At 41.6% G+C, this 19,165-nt stretch overlaps 1 protein-coding gene across 1 annotated transcript; it reads left to right on the forward strand.

Annotated features, from left to right (window-relative positions):
• The first annotated feature begins 1,476 nt into the window (after positions 1–1,476).
• On the forward strand, positions 1,477–11,646 carry cnr2 (cannabinoid receptor 2). Its single transcript, XM_066717543.1, has 2 exons — positions 1,477–1,601; positions 7,085–11,646. The coding sequence occupies exon 2, from the start codon at positions 7,202–7,204 to the stop codon at positions 8,291–8,293; it is 1,092 nt and encodes a 363-aa protein (XP_066573640.1). The 5' UTR covers positions 1,477–1,601; positions 7,085–7,201; the 3' UTR covers positions 8,294–11,646.
• Positions 11,647–19,165: the final 7,519 nt, after the last annotated feature.

Here is a 19,165-nt window from a genome sequence, read left to right on the forward strand (position 1 = left end):
TTTGGCAGTGAATTGTGGGAAAATATAAGAAAGCAGGACAGGGGGGACACCTGGAGACCGGTGCCACAGTACACAGGGACAGACTGCTGCAGAGAGGGCTCTTGCACAGCGGTGACCACAAAGAGTTCGCAATATATGCAGTTATTTCGCAAAAAGGCCAAACTTTCAGGAGTGTCTTTTTATCACAAAACAACAAAAAGTACATCTGCTTCTGCTGTAACAAACAAGTACGCCTCTCAAGGAGTGCACAACTGAAAAGTGCATCTAAAAAACCCCCACAAACTAACAGAAACCCTGCCTTTTTCACACTCACACACACAAACATACATTACAGTACCGTCATTCTTGCACGTTTTTTAACATTTTAAATCTCTTGCAGGATGGTGAAATTGAATACCGGTCCTTGGAGATATAAAAATGATCAAATAAGACAATTTTGAAGTCTTGACAACAGTCTTAACGATCTGTTTGCCGATCAATCTATATTTTTATCACAATCTATCTTTACAGAGATTCACAGTGGGTACAGTGTAAACAGTCTTCCTTAAACTCTGAGAATAAAGCGCACAATAAACTCAGCAGTCAGATCAATGTACTTCAATTTGTAATTTACACCAGACTATGAATGAACTAGAAACTAAATATGGCCAAAACACAGAGACTGGCTTACACACATCCACAGTAAGTGCGAGGGATCTACAGAAACAGAAAAACCACACGGGTTATGGGTACAAGATGTTTAAAACTGGAAAAACTGCAACAGAACATGGTTTTATTTTATTTTATAGGGTCTCAGTATTTTATTTTATTTTTCAAAATCAACATATTGAACATGGATGGCATCAGCTATTTTACAACAGTCATTTTCTGAGCGCCACTTAAAACTATAATTTTGACAATGACTCAGTTTTAAGTTACTTTATAGCAATTGTCATGTAATACTAACAAATTAGGACCATGAAGTATGGGAAACAAACATTGTCCTTCATAGCTCAATAATGTGATTTAAGTATACTGCACAGCAACTTCAAGTGTGTTGTGAAATCTCAAGTGATTTATCGTAGCTGTAACTATTAAATGTCACAGTTGCTTTATGGATTTTGGGAGGGCGTAGCTAAAGTATTTCTGCACAGTTACACATACACAAGCCTTACGACTGAATATGCACAACAAAACACCAAAACAACCTTTGCCCATAAGCAAACCACATACAAAAGGTTAAATATATAAAAAACAAGATGTATCAAAAACATGTCCAACCTTAAAAACCTCAAGAAAAAACACACTACACTTGTGCTACCAATAAAAGAGTCAAATGAATAAAACCGTTTGGTTGGTGCGGTCAGTGTCACACACAGAGAGAGAGAGAGAGAGAGAGAGGGGGAGGGAGGGAGGGCGGGAGGGCTTTTCCACTCTCTCTCTCTACAGCTAGCTTGCTACAGGAAACATTGGCACACTCTTGCTCCTGTTGGTTAAGAAGAAATCAGACCCGATTGAGCAGACTGACTCACACAAAATGCACAAGGACGACTCATCTGCTGGAGACCAGAGGAGTGCAGCGTGAAACACTGGACAGACCCAGAGTCTAGCAATAGCGCAAGGTAAAGACCTGACTGTTTGAATCTGCACCCTGAGCAAAAGGGCAGAGGTGGTGGGTACCAGTAGCGTTTAGTTTGAATGGAAACTGTACCTTTGCATGTGTTATTGTATTGATTACTTGACATATTGATGAAGATATCCCTTTGAGATTCAATAATTGAGTTGTGATTTTGCAGGTGCATCTGTGCAAAAGACAGCTCAACACTCGAAATGCAAAGGGGTTGGTGATGGTTTTTAGTTTTTTAAGGCAGTTAAAGGGAATTTGGACAGTTTCAAACTCAGGGGACTGAATAATTATCACTATTCCCAGTGTGTATGATGTTAATAAGTAGTGTCTTAAGTACGTTCATGTCAGATAGTTTATTCTCCGGTGCGAGAAAAGGGTTTTAATCTATTTTGGGTTTACATTTCTTCAGATTCACCGATTACAGTGTCTGTGTGGTGGAGACAGCTCGAGTTATACCACACAAACCAAAGCACAGTTTCTACCTGAATTTAAAATAATTATTTGTGAGGTGTGAGGAGAAAGAGAGCTGAAACAGTTAGCTGCCTTGGTATCCATTAGAAAACAAGCTTCGTATGAATAATCGTTCATAATGAAGCGTCACTCCAATATGCATCTTAACCACAGCACTGATTCAAAAAAAGAGTTAGAACATTTTAAACAAGCTTCGCACACAGTGTTATTTCTACATTTGGGTAATTATTTTACTGATTGAGACACCTGTATGGAGCAAACACGTGAGGAGATGAGTGCCTTTGAATCTGAAACTGTCTCGACATTTGATAGGGTTCTTTCATTGTCTAAAAAAGGAATGCAGCCCACAACTTTCATTCAGAAAAGTCTGTGTCAAACCGTTTCATTTCTAGTAGGGTTTCATTTTTACAGAGCAAAGACTGAAAGTTTGCAATGAAAGTGCTGGGAAACAGAAACCAGAGGAAGCGCCCAAAGTGATCTGGAGTGGGTGCATGACAGGGCCAAAGTTTGGACTGTGCAGAATCACCACAGAATTAAACATGAATGGCCTTCAAAAATAGAGAAAAGCAACACACACACACACACACACACACACAATGCTCTTCAGATTAAAAAAATAAGAAATTCAGCCACAGTTTTAGAGAACGGTCCGTTTCACGTGTGCCTGTATGTGTGTTTCTGTGCCTGCATGTGTGTATGAAACCTCTGCATACTAACCTGAACATCCAACCTCAAAAAAAAAAAAAACTCAAAAGAGCGTTTAATCTGAGATGCCATATGCAACCATTACTAGCGTGTGCGGAAAGGCTTGCAAGTTATCACACTTCGGTGATGCAAGCATGTCGAGAGCATTAGTGCCGTGAATGCCGTCCCAAGAGAAAGACGGCGCTTTTCCCAGTTTCACTTCCAAACGCAGAAGCTCGCTGTCCCAGAAAATCTGACCTCCCCGTACTCTCGCCAGGCCTGGACCCCCTCCTCCCGAGCACTTCGTTCAGTTGAGAAGCTGTGCTCTCATGCGTGGTTCCCAGTCGACGTTAAATGGCTTCACTTCTTCAATATTTTAGAAAAAGAAAAGAAGAGACTGATGTGGTTATCTGAGTCATCAGCCTGTTAAGTCTCTGAATCCTGCAACAGACACTTCAGACATGGGCCAGAGGGTCACCGGACACGTGCTTCTTATAGTACCCCCATATTGTTGGGGTTTGGAGTAAAGGTACCAGGGTTTTGTTCCTTTAAACCCAGCTACCCATTAAAACATCTCAATCTGTTAAGTATAAAATGCTTCTCGTGACATCAGCTAGATCTCCATGTATAATTGAACACCGTGGCACACTTTATTGGAGCATCTTGGCGTTGTCAGCTATATTTAACTTCAGGAGGGAATATCAGACCACGACACGGGATGTGAGGAGTTGCTGTAACATGCCCTGCTGTCTTTGCTTGCTTAGGAATCACAACTATACTAACTAAACTATACTAGCCATTAAATCACATATTTGTTACAGTACAACACGCCCCATCCGCCCAGAGAATGACTACATGCGCTGCAATCGTCATCCTCCTGTCAAGATCATCCCACAACAGTTCAGTGGGCTTAAGGTCTAACTAGGAAGGCTAGTGCATTCATCTAAAAACAGTTTTTACTATTCATGATTTAATTTTAATTTAAAGTAATTTAATCCAGTGTGGATTTAGGGAAAATATCATGAGTTGGAAACTAAAACCTTTGTCAGATTAATGAGGATATTGCAATATGTCAAAAAGGGAAATATTGCCATTTTCATTTTTTGCTATTACTAACCACTTCCCAATACACATTTCTACACACAGGGCACTGCTGGATATTGCACAAATGTTCCACTCGCAATGGCTAGTTATACGTAATATATTTATTCTGATAGACGTGCTCTCAATACAGCCAAAATCTATGTGTATATGTGAGCGTAATTAACAGATTAACTGCCACTTATATTTCAAAGAGAGCTCCTAGTTTCCCAACTTCTTCAAGATGATCCTCTTCAATTTATTGTGCAGTTGTCTTAATAACAATTTTACTTAATAAGAAACAGCCACTTAATTTCACTCTTCATGTGTTTCTCTGCAATTAACCTATGGGGCACACATTTTTTTTTTCATTGTCTTGTTTCACAGATTTAACTTTAAGTATTCTCCCCCCACATTTATAAATATTTTAAAATTTCAAATAAATACTTAATTAGATGCTACATCTCCACTTTGACTAAATATTTTACTAAATCCTAAACATTTAACCTTGAAATAAATATATAACTTAAATCTTTAATCTCTGACTCTCTGAGCTTTTAAATAAATGTTTAGCTTAAATCCAAATGTTACATCTAAATGTAAAGGCTTAGTTAACATGCAAGTGAGTCCCGCCCATCTTGCCTACATCAGTAAAATTGTTAAACAATAAAACACATAAATGATGCCTCAAAATTACATTTGATGAGAAAACTGCCTTTTAAATCTATGTAAATATGTAAAATAAACATCAAAGGAACATCTAATATATATACTTTTAACATTTTTCACTGCCAGTATATAACAAAACTATATTACTGCTTGACCTGGGACAATAGAAAACTTACAGACACTGTGTATTGAATGGGTTAATAGGGTGACCACCCTAGACCTCAATTATTATTATTATTATTATTATTATTATTATTATTATTATTATTATTATCACCAAAGCACTTTTATTCTCTCGTTGGCCTTAACCCGTTAGCAGTTTTAATAACCGAGCTGGAACTCCCCAGAAAGGAGTCTTATCTCTTATCACATACTATTGTTCATCACTGACGCAAGTAATGTGTGCATTTCCCGCCAGGCGGCGCACTTTCCCGGCTGCTCACACGGAACATTGCGGTTCATTAATTACTCGGCACATCAAGCAGCAGTACATTGGAAATCAGACCAAGTCCAGAAGATACTGTGATACTGTGTCTGGAGGTAGAATCTGATATCTCTGACATAACTGTCCTTTTTATTTCCTACGAGAAAGGTCACAGCACTAATTATCTTGATGGCTTGGACATTTTTCAATTGAGACAATTAACTTTATGCTGCGGTGGTAATTGTGTTGTTCAGTCACACTAATTTGGCTCGCTTTAATTAAATTCTACAATAATCTGTCCTAGTCTAACTTCAGCAGGGTAGCAGCAAAACAACTTGTTTAACTCGCGTGTTATTCGTTTATTTATTTTTCTTTCTGTTGTCATACAAGTATCCAAGACCTGTTTGGTTTGTCTTCCAGGAAGGTTTATCGCAAAGTGATATTTCAAAATGTCCTGGAGATTATTCCTGCTCTTCTTCAGTTCAGTTACAGAGCAACCATCAAGGGCAACATTACCCACTCTCCACATTTTGTTTCGTTTTTGAGTCCTTTGAATCCTCCGCAATGTGAGATTTGAGCTTCAGTACAGCGGATGACAGATCTATATAAACAACCTGTCTGGTGCTCAGACCACTGTCACTTGTGAGACAAGAATTTCTGCAACAGGAAACAGGAAAATGATCAGAAGCACAAACGTTACACACAAACCAATCGAGCTCGCAGATGTGTACAGTACAATGTGTAGGAGAGACAAACATTGCATCACAGCACGGCCTCCATTACAAAGGAGAGGTTAGACCAGACTCTTCCAGGTCTCAGAGCCCGAGCCTGAGCTGAATCTGAGCTTTCGTAATAAAAAAATAAGAAGCTGGGCGTGATATTGAACATGTTATAAAGACGCCGTATCATTCTTAGATGTTGCACAACACAGTAACATCATTTGCTGACTATCTGACAGTCAGTTTGGCCCGAGCGACTGTTCTTCCACAGTTACGTCTGCAGTTTTCACACTCGTTGCGTGAGAAGAGTCACAGAGATGAAGCACTACATGGCCTAAACTAAACACGGCTCTACTGCCAAAAGATCAGACATGATTGTGTTCACTGACCAGGTCATAAACTTCTGTCAAGACAGGAGAGAGAAAGAGAGAGAGAGAGAGAGAGCGCCCTGTGGAATACAAAAGGATTACTAGATACTGTGGAGTTTGTGCCTTCTCCGTGATGTGCTCTGTGTTTTTGCGTTGTTTATTTTTATTAGGGGGAGATTCGTATATCTACTGTGCCGGTGTTTCAGTACACTGCATCGCCCTGCAGATCGCTGTATATTCTTTCAACAAACACGTACAATATATCTTGTAGGTGTTATTTCCTTTCCATCAGTCCCCAGGCGTGTTTTATTCCTTCTGGCCTTGTTTTGGTGCAAACGGTTATTTGAAGGAAGTGGGTTCTGTTGCTTCGCAGGAAAATGTGCGAGCAATGAGAATCGAGTGATTGCGGTTTTCCTACAGGCATCTTCGGTATTTCCCAGCGGTGTCTAACAAACACAAACATGCAATTTTTGCCATCAGTGTAACATCCCTTATTCGCATGGACTGTCTCTTAAACCCAACAATACTGCTCAAAAGTACTACTCCTTTCATTGTATAATACTATAAGCAAAAACCAATTACAATTTGTATTACTTAGGATCGTCATTTCTGGGTGTTCATAGATATTATCAGCTTTGCAGTGTGAAGACTGGCACAGTGTGGGGCGCTGTAACAATAAAAATACACACACAGCACTCTGTACAACAGCCTGTGTTCAATGCAATCTTTTCATAGAGCATATACAGTCGGTAACTGGGGTTTTCAAATGACACATCAGGAGTCACACTTTACATCAAGAGGAGTGGGAGTATGTTTTAAGTTTCCAAGCAAATCACTGAGCACCGTATTTGTTTATTTAATCAAGAAAAGACAAACAAACAGGTCCTTGGAATCAGTCATTATCAAATGCAAGATTGGGATTCTGCGTTGTAATGAAACACCGGGCCATCCTATATGAACAGCGTAATGCGACAGAAGACGTATTGTGGACGATCTCTTATTAATCACTGCTTTCTCACCACTTTGCATTTACGCACAGCTGTTCTTTCTATCCCCCCCATAGGCAGGAAACCCTCCGCAGTCTCCGCCCGGCGCAGAAGGGACTGCATCTGTCAGCTCTCGGCTCCAGCAGCCGCATGCCCGTGGCGGCAGAGGGGGACACAGCCGTCTCTGAGACCCCATGGAGGACGCGCGGCCGGAGGCACTCTTCACGGCTGGGCACGGCAACAGCAACACGGGGATGGCGAACCACTCCTGCGCAGATCTGACATGCTACATGGTGCTGTCCAACAGCGAGCAAACGGTGATCGGGACCATCTGCTTCATCGCGGGGCCGCTGACCTTCCTGGAGAACCTCCTGGTCTTCTGCCTCATCCTGTTCACGCCCGCCCTGAGACGCCGGCCCTCTTACCTGTTCATCAGCAGCATGGCTCTGGCCGACATCTGCGCCAGCATCTTCTTCACGTTCAGCTTCTTGGACTTCCACCTGTTCAAACGCAAGGACAACCCGGCCATCTACCTCTTCAAGCTGGGGGGGGTGACCCTGGCCTTCACCTCCTCGGTGGGCAGTCTGCTCCTGACTGCCTTGGACCGCTACATCTGCATCAGTCGACCCTCCGAGTACAAGACCATCCTGACGCGGCGCAGGGCGCTCTGGTGCCTGTTGGTGCTGTGGCTGCTCACTACCGTCATCGCCTTCCTGCCGCTCATGGGCTGGCGATGCATGAATCTGATGGAGCTGTGCTCCCAGCTCTTCCCGTACGTGGACCACCGCTACCTGGCCTGCTGGACGGTCTTCGCCATGGCCCTGCTGGCTCTGATCGTCTATGCCTACATCCACATCCTCTGGAAAGCACACAAGCACACCGTGTACATGGCCCGGCACAGCATCCGCCCCGGCCAGGCCCGGATGAGGATGGACATCCGCCTGGCCAAGATGTTTGGCCTGATCCTGGCCATCCTGGTGACCTGCTGGGTCCCCGTGCTCTCCTTCATGCTCGTGGACGTCTTCACCCTCCTGAACGTGGATCAGCAGCGGGCCTTCGCCTTCTGCAGCACCCTGTGCCTTGTCAACTCCTCCGTCAACCCCCTCATCTACGCCCTGCGCAGCCGGGACATCCGGGAGGTGATGCTCGGGCTGCTGCCCTGCTGTCACCGGACGGGTGTCTTCATGGAGAGCAGCCAGGAGTCCGAGGGGCAAAACAAGATGCCCCACCAGGACACGGTGTCCGAGAGGGTGGAGAAGCAACAGATGGATATTGACGGGATGTGAATCAAAGGGGCGAGAAGAAAACCCAGGACTGTGTTACGTTGGTGCACGAAACCCCAAGGAATGACTTTTCTCTAGAAATAAACAGTGCCGCAGTAGTGGGGTTGAGATCAGATCTCCGTTGGAGAGCCATTGCAGGGGTCACTCACCTGTGGTTGACATGGGGCCACAAGGACATGTGGAAACGATTGTTGGTCCCACAAATTGTACAGTTTTGGGTCTGGAAACAGCATCCCATGCAAATACACTGCAGTGGCTGCTACAGACTCACCACGTCTTCCTAGAAAAAAAAAAATTCTGGTGAAAAACATCTAATATAATTTTATTCAGAGTGAATGTTGTTGTTTATCGTTTATTGCAAAAGAGAATCTTTTATATTTCTTTTTATTTTTTATTCGTCATACCTTTATTATTATTATTATTATTATACCATCCTTTTCACCTATATGATTTCGAACACCATCGTTTTATTTAAATATAAAATCTACTTTGGTAATTTACACCCAGTAGAACAAAAATGAGCTCGTTATTGTCTTACAAATTAGAGATCAAATTAAATATATAAATATAACTTGTTGTTAATAGTAAGTTAACCACCCTGACCAATGTAAGTACATTTTATAGGTTAAAGGTTATAGGTTCTTTCTTCTCATCCAAGAAAATAGCAATTTAATTAGTAGTAGTAATAGTAGTTATTTAATTAGTAATTAATAGTGGTATTTAATTTCAAGACCATTTATCAGTCCCTCAGTAACACAGCAGATTTCTCCTAAAGGAGATCATACTATTTATTTCAAAAACAAACAAACAAAAAACTTCTACCATCAAGCTATTTGCTACAAAAGGTTTAGAAATACAATATTGTGTATATAACTGTGTCAGTCCACACAATACTGTCAGTATTAGAAGACGTTTAAAACGATATTAAACCTTTTAAGTATAACTACATATGTATGTTGTGGTGAAATATGTTATTTATATGTTTGTGTAGTGATGTATACTTTTACCATAGTTCAGATTAATTGATACAGCAACACAACAACTCACTCTGTAATGACACTGAAAAGTACAAGTACTATATTTTTCAGACTGTAGGTCCAGCTACAGGTCGCGTTTTGGGATAACAATTTTCTCACAACTTGTCATAGTTGTTGCAGTAGGAATAATACAACATTGTACGTACATTTAAAACGTACAGAATTAATTTTCCAACTGGTCTATTTAAAATGATCAATACGCAAAGTAAAAAAATAAACAAGAACTGGTATCAGATCATTTAAATGGTAACAAAACAATTAGTCTTTATACGAAAATGATCTTTTCATTTGAGATTGATGCTACACTTGTGTAGTGCAACATAAAAATAATGGCTTTTTTAGTGCCAGCTCTATTTCTTTGACATACACAGAATTAATTTCCCGACAGCTGTCCTCTCTCAGAGCAATAATTTAAACACCCAAAGGTGGGTTTAGCCCCTGACACTCGTGCCTGTTGGATACTTTTGAGCTCTCTGGAACGGCATGTTATTGTGTGTCATAACTTGACAGCCTGAATTAGTACATCTTCTTGCACCCTACTGTATATATACATCACCGCTAGGCCAAAAGAGAAGGAAAAGACGGCAGCAGTTTGGCCACCCCCAGGACCAGGAGGATGCAGTGGCCCACTAAAGCCGCCGGACGGCTCAACGCTGGCTTCTCCCGTGAGGGGGAGGGTGCGTGGCACAATGGGCTGGGCGAGAGACTGTTGCCCGGCACTACATCTCCCAGATAGTTAGAACGATCACGGAGGAGAAACGGCTGACTTGCAGGACGCCCCTGATGGGCCAGCACGGAGGGCCTGCGGAAGTACAGTGAAAAGAAGAAACAGGAATGGACTGGTAACCAACTTTGGGCTTGAACTGGATCGTTGGACTACGGATGCTGGCTTGGTTGCTGTTTTGTTGTTTGTGTTAAATAAGGCACATGTTTAGAGAGGGACCCATTGTGTTTAGGTAGGCTCAACAAGGCACTAGGTGTTAATTTAGTTTTTCTATGTCCTTCTATTTTGATCACCTCCTCACTGTAAAATATATCACCTCCTTTCACTGCATCCCTGTCTGAGTTGCTACTTCCTAGACCCCGCCTGTATATCGAGCCCCATATATATATATATATATATATATATATATATATATATACACACACATTTGTAAGGAGTAGCACACCGTTGAAAGGAAATCTACCCATTTTCCTGAAGAGAAAAGTATTTCTTCAATGCACACTACCAGTGCTCACTTATGAAACCAGGTCACTTAATGCATAAATGTTACTGAAACTGTGATGACACAATGGAGCATGGAAAGATGTATATTTGGAATAAAGAGAAGAGAGAAAAAAATAAATGAATGGATCTGAGAACAAACCAAAATGTGACATCATTGAAAGAGTGACAATGTTAAAATGGCACTGGGACGGACACACTGCAAGAAGAACAGATCAAAGCGAAGCGAACAAACACATCCCATGAGATGAAAAATGACCTAGAAAAAAGGGAAGATAAAATAATAAACTTTGAAGGCGTGACATGGAAAAGGGAAGCTGTAGATCAAAGCAAGTGGAACCATCTTGCGGAGCCTTCATCCAGCAGTGGACTGTTTGGGGCTGATGATGATGATGATGATGTATATAAAAACATATATTTTAGTTTTTTACACTTTCTTCAGTATTCCCATGTATGATAAACCACAGTGTATCATTGTCTTAAAACACTGTATCGTTTATTTTATAAAGTTTCATTTGGAAGTACCTACAAAGCTTTATGATCCCAGAGCCATGTCATATTACAATGAGCAGTCTCTGTTACATTAGCTACTGCATATTAGTATTCAACTTTATCCAACGCAACACACTTGCATGAACAATCGCTTACATACTACATACCCACAATCATATAAGGATTACAACATAATTAACAGAATTCATTTATAAAAATTAGATGGCCTACGGGAGTAATCTTAAAAGTGTCGAAAGGCAGTAAGACACCACAGTCCTAATGTTCACTGGCAACTCACTCCCCCGCTGCAGAGAGAGGAGAGGGAGCTATATGGAGATCATATGTAGATGACACAACACTGAGCACAAAACAGAGCTACCAGTAGCCCAGTCTTGTGTGTCACGCACGGACTGACAGACACTCAGACATTCAGACTGATCTCAGGTAGAAGAGTTTCAAACACTGGTCGATTCAACTGTCTTTGGAAGTGCTCATTTGCATATGATAGGGATGGTGATGATTATTAAACCAGCTGTGCACAGGAATACTGTGAAAAAGGATGTGTTTAAAGTAGGAATTAAAGTAGACATTTTTGAAAATTACATTTGGTTTCTCTCTGACCTTCAGTAACATTGCCTTTTTAAAAGGTATTTCTGTGTGTGTGTGTGTTTTGTCATTGTTTTATAGGAAAAGCGTGTGTAAATAGAAATAAAGTATATTGTTAGTCTGGTCAGTTTGGCCACTTTCTGCCACAACATATAATCGTCCTGCCCATAAACAGCAGGGCGAACAAACAGGCTTCCTGTCGACGAGGGGAGCTGCTGTTCAATGTTTGCAGTGTAGGCTGATGTCATGTTGGTTCAGGACGGGCAAATCAGTCCCGATGAGAAGTCAAGTATGAGAATCTCTGGAAAATGTCCCCTGTGTGCTCCAGAAGCCCTGCCTTAACACAGAGATAACACATCACTTAAATCAGAACGCCAAAAAAGTGCCAAAATACAGTTCAGTACAAGGCAAATTCAGATTTACATAATACAAAGCAATTCAAAGCATAATACATTTTACAAATTCCAATTTACACAAGCAAATTCAATAGATGAGGTCTTACATCTTGGATAGTACAAGCTAAGTGCGGACAAGATCTTAGGTCAAGGGCTACAGGAAAGGGAAAATCAAAATAATAGGAGTACAAGCATGATAAAATGTTGTATAGTGCTATCCTACAGGAGAGTAAAGGACTAAAATTACAAGTACTGTCTGAAAAGATGCGTCTTGAGTAAGCGCTGGAATGAGGTCAGAGACTGCTGTTTTGACTTCGGTGGGCAGGTCGTTCCAACATGTAGGGGCCAGGGATGAGAAGGAGTGGCTTTGGAGGAAGGGGAGTGGAGAGGAGGCAGAGTTAGTCTTCTGGCACCAGTAGTAGTAGTAGTAGTAGGCAGGTAGTAGTTGCAGGCAGGCCGGCCAGGAGGGAGTTGCAGAAGTCCAGGCGGGAGAGGACCAGTGACTGGACGAGTCGAGTAGTCGGTGAGGAAGGGACGGATCCGGCGTATGTTGCTCAGGAAGAATCTACAGGTGCGTGTCAGCGTGGTGATGTGCTGGGTGTAGGAGAGCGTAGGATCGAGAGTGACTCCTAGAATCTTAGTCGAAGAAGAAGGAGAGAGTGTGGTGGATTCCAAGGGGATTGAAGTGGAGAGGTCAGCAGAGGGTGAGGAAGAGGGGAAAAAAGAGGAGATCCAATATGAAGAGGTTAAACTTGAGGTGGTGTGAGTGCATCCAGGCAGAGATAGCAGACAAACAGGAAGAGATGCGAGAGGGGATGAGAGGGTCAGAAGAGGGAAAAGACAGGAATATCTGGGCATCATCTGCATTGAAGTGGTAGGAGAAACCAAGGGATGCGAAGAGGGGGCCCAGGGAGCGAGTGTAGAGAGAGAACAGGAGGGGACCCAGGATGGAGCCTTGGGGTACGCCTGCGAGGAGAGGTTGGGGGGTGGATGAGGAGCCTCGCCATGTCACTTGGTAGGTGCTGAGGTAAGAGGAGAACCAGGTGAGAGTCCCAGAGATACCTAGGTCAGCGAGGCAGGAGAGGAGGATGGAGTGATTGACGGTGTCATATGCTGCGGAGAGGTCAAGGAGGATGAGGACTGAGGAGAGGAGAGGAATAGATAGGTTTCTCCTGCGAGAAAGCCCCTCAAGAGCACAAAGAAATGGGAAATAAAACACATTTCATAGTAATCCATATACAGGAATCAATGCAAGAAAACAAACTGTTTTGCTTGTATTTGGATCCAAAAGCAACACAGCCTTTGTGTGGCACTGGCCTCCATTTGCCAGAGTCTATAGCTTTCTTCCTCCTGGACTTCAGACACCAGGTCTAATGAGCTGTGCTTTCAGATCCCAGCCATTTACAGGGGCTGATGGATTGAGCCGCTGAGGGACATGGACTTCCTTCTAGCAGCTCTCTCCTCTCGTTGGCCTGATTCTTGCCGAGCCGGGAGTGCCAGGAAAGCAGGCAGTCGTGTGGGAGCGAGTTCCTGGAGCCGTGGTGAAGACTTTGACTTGGAGGTTCTCATTTGTGGGCTTGCGTATTCCAAAGGTTCCTCAAGACGGCCACAAATCATACGTGTGTGGAAGACGGTATCCTGTTTGTCTTGATGTGACGACAAGTCACCGCATTTTATAAAGAGATCAACGAATGTTTTGTTTAGTAGTACTGTTCCAAATGTCGGTCCAGGGCTTAGACTTCAACTATGCGGTTGGGGAGCTTGCTCCAATTTTCCGTTTAATTAGCTTTACTGAATATTATAAATGCAACACACAACAATTTCAAAGATTTTACTCAGTTCCAGTTCAAATAAGGAAATCAGTCAACTGAAATAAATGAATTAGGCCCTAATCTACCTTAAATGTCAGCTCTTGAAACATGGATACATCTCTCTACATGTTGTGTTTATATTTTTGTTCAGTATACGTGTAATCTTTTTAAATGTAGTTATTAGAACCGATCACGTCCTTTGATAAGTGAAAGTTCAGCTACATAAGTGAATGAGAATGTTTCACAGATTATTTTTAAATCAGTTAAAGACAGACAAAAGTAAGACTTAGACAAAGGGCAGGATTAAATAAAACTTTGACCCACCCACTAATAGCAAACTACAGACCTGTACATCATAGAAGATTAGAAGAAAGTGGCATCTTAATAAAAATGAAGCCACAACTGAGTACAGTTCTGTAGTTTGCTATTAGTGGGTGGGTCAAAGTTTTTATTTAATCCCAGCCTTAGACTTAAAATAAAACCCGATGGGAATCAAAGTCTTACTTGGCCTGTAATGGAAAGACAACATTGAATACTGTACTAGAACAGGATCTATCTGGTTTTCTATAAGTCTGTTCGAAATGCCAACTGTCAAAGTGTCTCCTTTTGAAAAACAAGCTCCATTCTGCTGCAATTACATCTATCTTCGGCTCTGCAGTACTGAATGCGTTCCCATCAAAACAATACCACAACACAAGCACCTTTGACCCAGAGTGAATTAAAGGGAGAAGTATGTTTTTGTTCATATGGATTGATTTGTGAGGCATTCGGCCGCAAAAATGAACTGTCCTGGAATAACATGACTGTCCGCAAACTGAAAGAGCGCAAGAGAGAAACAATTTGGACAGCAAGAAGACAGAAAGCACTTGACAAATATGTGACACGTCCAGGGGGTTCTGTCTCCTACTGAATTGCTCATCTCTAAAACTCTAGAAAGAAAGAAAAAAGCTTCTCTCCTTCAAGTGTAACATAATGACATTGTCCACCGTTACAATTATAATGATAATTTGTTGTTGTTGATATTATCTGACCAAATTGTTTTAAATACTTTTGACATCATCATAACCCCTCTTACTATCTCCTCAAGAAGCAGTAACCAAATGTGAAGCAGCAGTTTAAGAAGTAGTTATCAACTTGCAGGTCAATAAAGCCGCTAAAAGCCACAAACAGCGCTAGGTGAGACTTTAAGTAAGAAAGTGTGAATACCTCTTGTCGGGCAGTTGTCACGCTCAAGTGAAAAGTCAATCTAGAGGTACAGGAAGAGACATTGGCAGCTGAAGGAGCTCAGCAGGAGGTGGATAAATCATCACTGTGCAGATCTTTAACTCAATAAGCTGTTTCATTTTATGATGAGGAATATAAGACCGCATTTGGTATTTACTGCAGTGTCTTATTGTTTTTTAAACACTTATTGATTTCCTCTCAGTTTGTTTTCTCAAGGACATCCCTCTGTGGATATGAACACGTGGTTTAAGGATTGAACTTCGCCGCCTCATGGCCTAGACTGACCTGATCTGGGCCAAGCCACCAAGGCACGGGGGTGGTAGACGACACATGCACATCAGGGTGGTTGTGGTGTTGATGTGCCAGTAGGAGGCACTATTCCCTCTGGACCACAAAGGACGAACCCATTCCCCAGTGTTGTGACAGACTCCCCTCCTGCAGCCCTGAAGGAAGCTTTCTCATAAGGTGTTGCTCCTAAAAGTTCATGGTTTAAAGTTTGGATATTAAAGATCCCCACTGTGTGTTTTTTTTTCACAAGACTGGTGATGAGAAACGAATCGTGGTCAAATCCAACAAAAGGTAATATCAGAACATCAGAACATAAGACAGTGTCCAGTCGAGAGGAGGCCGTTCGCCCCATCGTGCTCGTTTGGTGTCCATTAATAACTAAGTGATCAAGGATCCTATCCAGTGTTTTTAAATGTTCCCAAACTGTCTCTTCAGCCACATCGCTGGGGAGTTTGTTCAGGTTGTGACGCCTCTCTGTGTGAAGAAGTGTCTCCTGTTTTCCGTTTTGAATGCCTTGAAGCCCAATTTCCATTTGTGTCCCGGGTGCGTGTGTCCCTGCTGATCTGGAAAAGCTCCTCTGGTTTGATGTGGTCGATGCCCTTCATGATTTTGAAGACTTGAATCAAGTCCCCATGCAGTCTCCTCCCATATGTTTTCCTAGCCCAACCCAACTTTGTGAGAAAGAAAAGGTCTTTATCTCAGTGGCATTGGTTGGTTCAAAGAGGTTAGAAACATGAAATGAAGTTTAAAGGTGTAAGCTGTGATCCTGGCATTTCATTTTTGGAATCTTGTAAACGTAACCCGACGGGATTACACTGACGATCCGGTATGCTTCGTGTCATTTTCTCTCTCCACTCGTCAAACTAATCGCACAATCCAAACACTGCAGCCGCCCGTCTTGAGGAACTCGACACAGTTTCCTTCTGTTGTGTTAACAATGAGGTTGTGAAGGAAACTGTATGTGGCACCGGTGTTGTGCCGCAGTGTGCCAGCTCCAGGTGAGGATAATGCCAGGGGATAATGAGATTGGCACAGGAACGCGGGCTGCAACAATTGAGCTCTCGGAATATCTTTACGGCCTCTGGATTCCACACAGTTTTGTTCGCCTTACGTTTCTTAACCCTCTGGATACCACGTCAAGCTTGTTTTGAGCTTTATTTTACACATATCACTAACCCAGATGGTATACTCAGGCCCGTATACAGAAAGTCATGGTCAGTTTACCTTGAGCTTAACATTCCAGTTCTTCTAGTCTTGCTTCCAGTTTCCATTGGATTTAGAAACCATCCCAGCCCTCTCTCCTATTTTTTAAGCATAAATATTATTACATTATCACTACGAAAGTATTCCCTCTGGGTTATCATCTTCTTTTAATTCTTCTTCCTATTATTATTATTTGTCTGATGCCTTTGTCCATATAGACTCACATTCAACGCGGAAGGGTCAAATTAACGACGAACAAGATGTTACACACTGTAGAGTGGGAGAGCAGAAAGCAACGGCAAACACGTCATCCGATTTCAACATCGTTCAGAAAGTTTCACAACTCAAAACAGGGGCCGGAAGTGCATCTCCTAGTGGATCAAGACACCTCAGACACAGAATTAAAGAAAGCCCAGGCTATTTATTTGATTTAAGACCCGGATTACCGACCACAAATGTGATGTCTGAGGGCGTCACAAAATGTCATAGTGATTCATGCACAGGCAGCTTTGGAAGAGTCTTGGGAATTAATGGAATTAATATGATATGTGGCATATGTCCTGCTCAGAGATGCCTGCATTGTCCTAAGCCATCACAGTTGCCAGAGCCTAGCATTATCAATCCATCTGTAATACTGTGATTTAAACTAGCTCCAGAGAGAGGGAGGGAGAAAGATCTAATTCAGCAGTTGTTGGAAGGATTTTTCCCAATCAATTTTTCATTACCATGCTGGTGTAGATCATGCTAGCTGTGCAGCGTGGCCCTGGACTTAATGACATTAGCAAGAAATGGAGACTAACAACTTGTGAACCTTCAAAGTCATGAAACACTGCCCCATGAGAAAAAGGCGGATAGAATTTCACAGTTAAACTGGATTCATGCGTAAAACAAATGACTCACTTTGACTGAACTAATCACAAGTCCGTGCTATATTTAAACTCGCTCAGTTCCTTTTCATAATGAGTTACGCTCCAGCTCAATTAACAGCAAATCGTGCTTTTGAGGTGATCATTCTTAACTCAAATTAAACTATATGGGCCATTCCGTGGAACTTCCAATGCGGAAATTACAAATGCCAAAGTGATTTGGTCAGCCAGCTATTTTATTGCTGTCATAAAACAAATACCAGGCCATCATTTGCATGCAACGGTGTGAGGAACCCTAAAATCGGAGGTGAATCCAGTGACATTCTTTCACAGGGAGATATATCATAAAGGAGAGCCTAATTGCTTTATTTTGTGGGCCATTATTCAGAAGAAAGACAGTAAAACACAGCTTACAATTACACAGAGGCATGGGAGAGCTTTATGAATGTAAAACAAAGACTAGAACAGATAGGCCAGGGAGGCTGTGGAAAGTGAAGAAGTGAAATCATTCTCGACATTAGAGGATTCAAAGTGTGCACATCCACAATTATTGTCTCTGCTATAGCCATGGATTTTGTTTTTTCCAAATGTAATTCACAGACAGAAACACCCCACTTGCAACTGCGGTCGTGAATTACAAAATGCTGACATCACATTTTAATGCCTGTACTGTAAAGTGTGCTGTACATGTCCTGTATGACAGCAATGTATCAGAGCAATTAATTGTTACAAGAAAGTATCAAGAAAATAAATACTAGTTTCCTAGATGAACTGTATTTGCTCAGAATTAAAACAAATATGTGTCATAATGTTTCATGTAATGTTCCTAATTTCTCAAGAATCGTTTAGGGTTTCAAAACACGTTGATCGTTGATAATGTGAGAAGCATTTTCTTTAGGTTTAGAAATTCTCAATAAATATTACGCATTTTGGACTCTTATTAAGATATTTTATTTGCCTGATATGTGAGGTTATGTGGATCAAGCAACTTACCTAAAATAGAGTTGACATCTACTGCACTTTTCTAATACTGTCAGGCATAGTTACCCATTTCACTTAAAAACAACATAGAATGCGATAAAACAAGTACAAATCAATTTGATTCAGCGCATTTTCGTGAGGTTTGTAAATGTTTTGAGGGGTTGGTGTGCGACAGTCCCTGGTCTTTGTAATGGTCACGATATGCCACTGCCCAGGGGATATGTTCTTGACTATGACTTGGATCCTAATGTGAATTAATAAAGTTTTTCTATCAGTTTAAAATGACTGAAGTGACTGCTGTTTTGTTTTGTCACAAAAAGTTTGTTTTTTACAAATAGATAAGTCACAATTGTATTGTAATGCTTTCCCAGGAAGCTTACTGCCCTCTGGGTAATTGACAAACTGGTAGATTATGGATTTGTAAAAGTATATGTGGACCCACTTGAAATTTGGGATGAAGATAGTGGGTCAGATTTATGATTTAAAATCTGCTTAATTGGTCTTGGGGAATATTTCCACTCTATTATCAGACTCCTATCAGTTCATAGATGTTTTGATTAGAAGTAGCAATTAAAATGTTTTTTTCCATTGGCAGTCCTGTATGAAATGCCCCAATTTTCTTGATTTTAATTAACAAAAAATGCCTACCACTTGCCTAGTGTGTACAATTAAGTGTTAGACAATTTCAAAATGAAAGTGGTTCGGGATGGTTCTGCAATTCTGTATGTTAAAAGAAAAAGAAACTCC

The sequence above is a fragment of the Amia ocellicauda genome, chromosome 11, assembly GCF_036373705.1.
Source record: "Amia ocellicauda isolate fAmiCal2 chromosome 11, fAmiCal2.hap1, whole genome shotgun sequence".
NCBI classification, from domain to species: Eukaryota; Metazoa; Chordata; class Actinopteri; order Amiiformes; family Amiidae; genus Amia; species Amia ocellicauda.

Coding starts and splice junctions, on each gene's coding strand:
- cnr2 (XM_066717543.1), top strand. CDS start 7,202: ATGGAGGACGCGCGGCCGGAGGCACTCTTCACGGCTGGGCACGGCAAC.